This window comes from Dryas octopetala, chromosome 1 (genome assembly GCF_963921425.1).
Source record: "Dryas octopetala chromosome 1, drDryOcto1.1, whole genome shotgun sequence".
NCBI classification, from domain to species: domain Eukaryota; kingdom Viridiplantae; phylum Streptophyta; class Magnoliopsida; order Rosales; family Rosaceae; genus Dryas; species Dryas octopetala.
Window position 1 is genome coordinate 2,594,201 of NC_141366.1, and position 7,303 is coordinate 2,601,503.

Consider the following 7,303-nt stretch of genomic DNA (forward strand, 5'->3'; position numbering starts at 1 on the left):
TGTCGGTCGGTATCGGTGTGCCGAAGGTTTGAGATTTCCCAACCGCCACCGCCACCGACATGGGTCGGATCGATAGAGAACCGCCTTCATCGATGGGAAATCTGACAGTTCGGAAGATTTCGGCTTGTTTCTCAATCAGTGCCAGTTTGTCGGATTATTTTCCCAACCCTAGTTTTTTTGTCCTACATACCCGAATCTGACCGAAATGCACCGATCGGTTTATGTCCTTGGTGTTGAAGATCGGTTTCAGTCGTGCACCATGCCGAGCCACCCCTTGTTAGCGTCGAAAATGGTCTGCATACCACCCACTCGGACCACTAAAATGCCCCGACCGACTGACTCGCACTGTCCATCGAACTTAATCATAACTGAGAAGTCGATAACCGACTGGATTTGGTTTGAAATCGGTCCACCTGCGCAACATCTCCCCACCCCTTATCTCGGGTCGATTATCGACCAATCGGTTCGGTAACCAATCGATTCCATCCCTAATCGTGTTGATCAAAATTAAGAAAGTAAAAGCATATGATTTTGATTAAAAAATATATAAATTAGGATAATAGATTCGTATTTTGATACATTACTACTAGTTCTTTTATGCATTACTATTCGCATTTTGGTGCATTATCATTCGTATCGTGATACATTACCATTCTTATCTTGATGTATTACTATTCATACCTTGATATAATACTATTTGTACATTGATCCATTATCATTCTTATCTTGATGCCTTACAATTCATACGGTTGATGTATAACCAATGGAATTTTGATGCATATATCGCTTTCTTGATGCATTAACATTTTGCACCTTGATGCATTAATGTTTGTATCTTGATGCGTTACTATTCATACATTTATGTATTATCAATCATACATTGCTATATTACTATTTGCACTTTTATGCATTATCATTCGTACATTGTTTTGGTATAGTATATTATCAATGTGATTGATTATAGTGTGCAAATTCATAATTATATGGGGTGTTTAAGAGAGAGAACCCAACAGCTCTGAATTGTTCCATGCGCCATACACGATGGGCTGAGGCCTTCCAACCCAGCAAAATCCAATGTCACCCGGGCCGGCCCAACATAATTTACATTTTTACCATAAAAGAAACACTAGTCCCATATGGAGATCAAGAGAAAGCATTCTTTCTTTGTCCCGAACAGTACAAAATTCTCACTCAGTGGAAACAGTGTTCAAGCAATCTTTGCCGTTCTACATTTTGATCTAAAGATGCAAGGCATCTGGGACAGACATGTTACACTTGTGGCCTACCCTATGCAAATAGATTTCTACATTAGACATTATTTGATACAAGGAAAGATAAAGATGATAGGTGACGAAATTTGCTGCTACTCTATATCTTGATTCATGGCTTACCGTCAACTGTTTGAATTGGCTCCTCGTAGACAGATTCAGTTAACAATTTAGGCTGTGCTGTGTATTGAGGGATGATACCCTGCTCCACTGCTCTGGGTAGAGGACTTGGCAGATCCCATTGGCATTCCTGAGCAGGGCATCTGGGTGTTGTTTGTTTAGCTGCTCCAAGAGATGCATGAAACTGTTCATGTCCCGCTATGTTCATAAACCTGAACTTGTCATCTTTTCTTTCATGGCAGCTGATGCACTGCATCTTTCTCCTCTGCACCTCTTCCTGAACCCTCTGGAAGATACAAGGACAATACATATAATGAGATTCGGGTATAACAAAACATTATATCAGCTCACTAATGAAACAATTAATTAGTTGATTAAACCATATGACCGCATAATCAGAACATTCTCAGCACTTGCAATAGCATAATGACTGCATAATAAGAACCTTTTTAGCAGAAATTCTTCACCTATTATCTTATTTCATTATTTTTAGTGATGCCCTTATTCTCATGCATTCCCAACAACCTTTGCAGTAATATGTGGTATAAAAAGTATCAACCTTCACAGAACAGTAAGATATTTTGGTGCATAACTACCAAAAGAAGAACCAAAAAGCTTGCAGAACATGTGAAATATTCTGAATTTTTTGAAGTGCCTAAAAACAAAGATACACAATAAATCTCTCCTCTGTAATTTCGGGGTTTTCCCAAAAGAAAAATATTTCAGGAATGTTACAAGGATACATCTAGTTTATCATAGCAAAACATTTCATGGGGCAACACTAGAGAACATGGAGTCACATCTCCAACAAGACAGGTTGACAACAATTGCAAAGTTAAGCTTTGCATACTGCATAATGCAGGCTATGGATCTCCAAACATCCATCACAATCTGTTAGTGAACTATGTTCAGAGCTACTTATATCCTTACACAAACCTTTTTTTTGGCCCGACATTATCCAACCTGAATATGTCGTGAAACATCCCACTTACATGTAACTCAACCTTCCCCAATGCCCCAAAGTTGGATAAGTGATCATATCTACTCCATATATAGAAATCAGAAGCTGGATATCAAAATTTCATACAGGGTGATACATTGTTTCCAGCAGCACAACTACATGCTCCAGCACTTATAAACTCTCTATAAAAGAGCAAAAAGTTCATCAATCCTATCATGTCAAAATACCATTAATATAGTAAATAACCATAATCCAAAACCTCATACACAAATTCACATGTACAAACTTTTGAGACAGGAGTAGTGGCATCAAAGCTAAGCAGCCTGATATCTATTAAACAAAACTAAAGCAATCGGTACGAGATTATTTAATATTTATATTGAAAAATGAGACAAACCTGTAACAACTTCAAATCGAACTTGGGGAGTCCAATTTTCCCAACAGTCAATGACCCAAAGAAGTTCCCAAGCAATGCAGCATCAGGCACAGCCAACCCATTAACAAGCCCAGCAACAAACCCACCAAGGAAACTGTCTCCGGCACCCGTCGGATCAACCTGGTTCGTCGGAAAAGGCCCGATTCCCACTTCCCCATCTTTCCAATACACTCTACACCCGTGTTTCCCATTGGTCACAATAACACAGCAGAGCTTCCTCACCTCCTCAACGTCCATAAACAAGGCCTCCTCCGTCGAAGCCTTTAAAAACCCGATTCGCGGCAAAAGGTTAAAGAAGCCACTCTCTTTCAAACCCACGAGCTTCACAGCCCCATCTACACCATCAAAAGCTCGTATCAGAGCCTGGATGTCCACAAACACAGTGTTACAAATCTCAAGCAATTTCTCGAGCGTCTCGACCGTAATCTCACCGCCGACCCCGACCGCCATCCCGAAATCGAACCTGAATTCGGGGAGATCCGAGGGCCTAATCGGGTCGCAGGCGCTTATCCGTTTCAGAACCCGGTCTCGGTGGACGTCACCATCAGTACCCGAATCGAAATGCGCGTGGAACAGAGTGGTCCTGCAATTGGGTACGACAATTGGGTCACGAGGGACCGAGTAAGCAAAGTCGGGACCAACTTTGGATACCAAATCGCACGGAACGGAGAGGCCATCGAGGACGTTGGAGATGAAGGAGGCGGCTCCGCCGACAGTCTCAGCCAAAACGTCGCCGTCTCGAATTAGAACGTCGTGGCAGTAATTGCCGACGATTAGGCATCGGCGAAGAGTGGAATTGGGTTGGGTTTTGTTGTTGTCTCTCCCCATACTAAGGGGTGTGGTGGGTTGAGATTTGACTGAGAGATCCGTGAGTGGGTGCTGGGATCATGGGTGTGAGAAAGAAGAAGAAGAAAGGGTTTTAGGAATTAAGAGGTACCATGGATGAATTAATGGGAAAGAGAGATAGTTAAAAAAGATGACGGGGGGGCACAATGAAGACAAAGTTGGGTCTGTATTCGTGTTTTGTTTGGGAGGGTGAGAGGGTGAGTATGTGTCGCCAAGAAGAAGACGCGCACGGCGCACCAGAATGTGTGTGTGCGTGTGAGAGAGAGAGAGAGAGAGAGAGAGAGAGAGAGAGAGAGAGAGAGAGAGAAGGTATAGGAGGAATACAAGAGATGAAGCATTTTTTTATAGTGCATGGCTCTGAGTTTGGGAATGGGGGATGAGATGGGAGGAAGGTGACTGTTGCTCACGGCCCTCCGTCCTAATTCCTAGTTGCTACTTTGATATGCGGAATGGGACCATTGAGAATCATCCCTGTTAATTTGTTTTTCGAAAATGATAGCTATTAATTTTTGAGATAACAAATAATATTTTTATTTCTTTTATATGTGGAAACAATAAAATATTTTTAAGAAAATTGAGTGTGTGAGCGAGGAGGAGTGTGAGAAACTATTTTTAATCTTGTATTTTATGAAATATAATTACAAGCTTTCATTAATAGATTTGCTAATATTTGGATTCAATGATTTTTCTTTTAATGGAGATGTATGATGTTTAGTTATAGATAATAGAGCTTTAGCCTTAAGTTTCTAATTTTCGAAATACATGTGTCAATCCGAACATGATATAAATCATAATCAATTAATAACTATCTCAAAAAAAAAATTAATAGACAGAAGTACAGAACATGATACAATTAATGTTTAGCAAAAAAAAAAATGATACAATTAATAACAGATGGTTTTGCATATTGCAGTTTGTGGCTTTGACGACAAAACAAAAGAAAGAGAGCAAAATAAAATGAAAAATTGAAAGTGGGTTAGGCATGGTATTCGGGCTGGGTGGGGAGCTGGGGCACTTTCTCATATTAGCCCATTGGCTGCGGGCTTATAAATTGGACCGATACGATAATAAGGTCTTCCATAGAATCCTGGGAGTTTGATGAGTACAAGCAGAGAACACTAATGAATAAGCAATAACATAACCAAGTAGAGCAAAAGTAGTTGCCATAATAGAATATCCATCAGGTGTTTGCCGATTTTCTCCAAATTCACCATTACATGGTATCCAATACGGCACCTGGGAATGTGATTCCATTCATTTACAACCCTCTGAAATGGCCTTTATGCCACATTGCAATGCCAATGCTTTAGAAAGCGATTCTTATTCAAACTCCAATCTCTACCTCTGAAGTCGACCATTTTCAAACCCAAATTAAAGAAAGGAGGAAACAAGTGTTCCACATCTTTTTCTCTGTCTTTCTATTCTTTTGAATATCCCATCTTTCACTTGAGAAAGCTTTTTCAACAAAGATGGTGTTATTTTTGTCTCTGGGTTTTTTTTTTTTTTTTTTGGCCATGAGTCTCTGGGTTTCTTTTTAAACAGGGACAATTTCATTTTTATTTTCCAACCTGCCAATGAACTCTAACTTAGACAGGATTGACTCAATGTCAAACATTCCATGTTTCTAACTTTGATTTTTCACAACAGAGCACACAAGGGTGGAGGCATTTACTATATGGAAAACATGTGGGCATCTGCTGAAAGAAGGCATATCCTAAGTGTCCCAGGGTATTGGTTACTAGTATTCATAATGAGCAAAGCCAAAGGCAGCCAACCTAATTATGAAAACATGCCTATCAAGATACTTTTAATTCCCAACTAGAATATTCATTTGTACAAGATTCCACACAGATTTTACATTGCTGTTTCTCACTGCATATTTCTTTTAAGTAGGGAAGCAGACACTGGATGATGAATTGCATAAAATCTAGATTGTTTATTTTACAATTGAAAACAAGAAACAGCAGACCATAAGTAGCACTGAGGTTCTTACAGAGATCGCATGAAGCCAATCAGACCAGCTAATGAAAGCCACATGATTTGGGGGTTTAGGATAAATAAACTCATGTCTTATTTACCAGATGTTGATCAGGATTTTATACCAGGTTAACGCAGGCAACTGATGCAGCATACCAAGCTGGTCAACCAGAGTGGATACCACCCATAAAGGTCCTTGGATCAGGGCAGCCTCCGTTGAACTGGGCTTGTGAAAAGTCAAATCCTGGGTTCTGTAGAGGATCAAGAGAGAAAACAAAAGCAAACCATTTTAGCGCAAACGTCATCAAAGGGCAACTTTGGTATAGGTTCATTTACTCTGTACATAACCAAAACTTGTTACTTTTCTCAGCAATATAAACATGAAATTCATTGTCATAAATGGAGCTTTTTTTTTTAAAGTAATTAAAATAAACTAATTTGAAGGCCATAAAGTAATAAGTAATAACCAAATGACAAATGTCACAATGTCAGAAACAAATAGTTACATCTAATGTGAGCATCATGCCCTTTAAGAACTTGCATCACATTGTAGATATTTGTATCAATCATATGGAACCTATTGCCCAACACAATGTAGATATTTGTATCAATCAGTATCAGTTACCTCACATTAACTCTCTTTTTTAAATATAACTATTACATTATGAATTCGCTTAAGGTCTTTGGGTAAAGCTTGCTTGAAGAATTAATATGAATACAGTCAGTCCTACGCATGCCCATAAGCAATTACTAGACGGTTCTCAGAAATTGCACACATTTTTGCAATCAAACTCCTTTATATAATGAAAAACTTTCCAGAGGATCTCACACCATGAGTAACACTAAAATAATAAAATAGTTTCGCACTCAGTTAATGAATCCAAAAAACTAAAACTAGAATAAGAATAAGATGCATAAGTGCAATTTACCTCTTCTTGAAATCTCTGAAGCATAAGGCGCTTCTGTTCAAGATCAGTGGAATAAGGATCCAGCTGACCCTCACCCACTATAGGTGAAGACCATGTCTGACCTTTGTCCCTCTTTTGCAGTGTTATGTGCATTATATCATCCTCTACCATATTATCAAAAATAAAATCAGCAAATATACAGAACATAAAATCGGAATATACATGAAGAAAAAAAAAAAAAAACCTAACACTAATTACCTAGTGTCCAGAAAGAACAGTCTGTCTTCACAGGGGAAGTAAGGTCATGCTGCACAACCCACAAACAAAACGCACCATTTAAACCAACTATCAAACTTTTTTATTTTTGGTAAAAAGAATCGAATAACACTGAAGCTACTTACATTGAGGTACGGCGGATTGCCTTTAATGCCTACTTCGACGTGCTTCGATTGAATTTTGCAATAAAATTGCTTCGGAGGAACATTTGGGGGCAGAGTTATGTACATGTTCACCTCCTCTAGGGTTTGGTCCCATTCAAATACCTTCTGACCTAAACATTTGAATCCGTACACAAATTTCAGTCACTGTAAACCGAAATCAAATGCAAAAGCTGTGAAAGAAGAGAAATTCACCTTCGTGCATGAAGCTGTGACGCTTCTCTGGAGCCAATTTCTCGGCCATTTGGTTCGCTAGGGTTTGCTTCTGCTCTGCGTTTTGGGTCCTCAGTTCGCGCGCTTATCTTTCTCAGTTACTCTGCTTTGGTTCTAGTTTTGTTAGCTGCAGTTTA

The 7,303-nt window shown here is 39.2% G+C and overlaps 2 protein-coding genes across 2 annotated transcripts; both read right to left on the reverse strand.

Annotated features, from left to right (window-relative positions):
• Positions 1–991: 991 nt before the first annotated feature.
• Positions 992–3,907, reverse strand: MIK (pfkB-like carbohydrate kinase family protein). The gene is made up of 2 exons (XM_086235758.1): positions 2,747–3,907; positions 992–1,674 (listed from the first exon to the last, which is right to left on the reverse strand). The coding sequence occupies exons 1-2, from the start codon at positions 3,611–3,613 to the stop codon at positions 1,381–1,383; spliced, it is 1,161 nt and encodes a 386-aa protein (XP_086091884.1). The 5' UTR covers positions 3,614–3,907; the 3' UTR covers positions 992–1,380.
• A 1,503-nt stretch (positions 3,908–5,410) lies between these two features.
• LOC147296382 (HSP20-like chaperones superfamily protein) lies at positions 5,411–7,303 on the reverse strand. Its single transcript, XM_086228069.1, has 5 exons — positions 7,149–7,303; positions 6,918–7,066; positions 6,775–6,823; positions 6,538–6,680; positions 5,411–5,859 (listed from the first exon to the last, which is right to left on the reverse strand). Exons 1-5 carry the CDS (start codon positions 7,195–7,197, stop codon positions 5,773–5,775), a joined length of 477 nt encoding a protein of 158 aa, XP_086084195.1. The 5' UTR covers positions 7,198–7,303; the 3' UTR covers positions 5,411–5,772.

Excerpts from the sequence above, each read along its gene's own strand:
- LOC147296382 (XM_086228069.1), bottom strand. The coding sequence starts at position 7,197 with ATGGCCGAGAAATTGGCTCCAGAGAAGCGTCACAGCTTCATGCACGAA. Across the intron at positions 7,067-7,148 it reads TCACAGCTTCATGCACGAAG|GTCAGAAGGTATTTGAATGG; the intron begins GTGAATTTCTCT and ends TCAAATGTTTAG. Across the intron at positions 6,681-6,774 it reads CTGTTCTTTCTGGACACTAG|AGGATGATATAATGCACATA; the intron begins GTAATTAGTGTT and ends ATAATATGGTAG.
- MIK (XM_086235758.1), bottom strand. The coding sequence starts at position 3,613 with ATGGGGAGAGACAACAACAAAACCCAACCCAATTCCACTCTTCGCCGA. Across the intron at positions 1,675-2,746 it reads TCGATTTGAAGTTGTTACAG|AGGGTTCAGGAAGAGGTGCA; the intron begins GTTTGTCTCATT and ends TGTATCTTCCAG.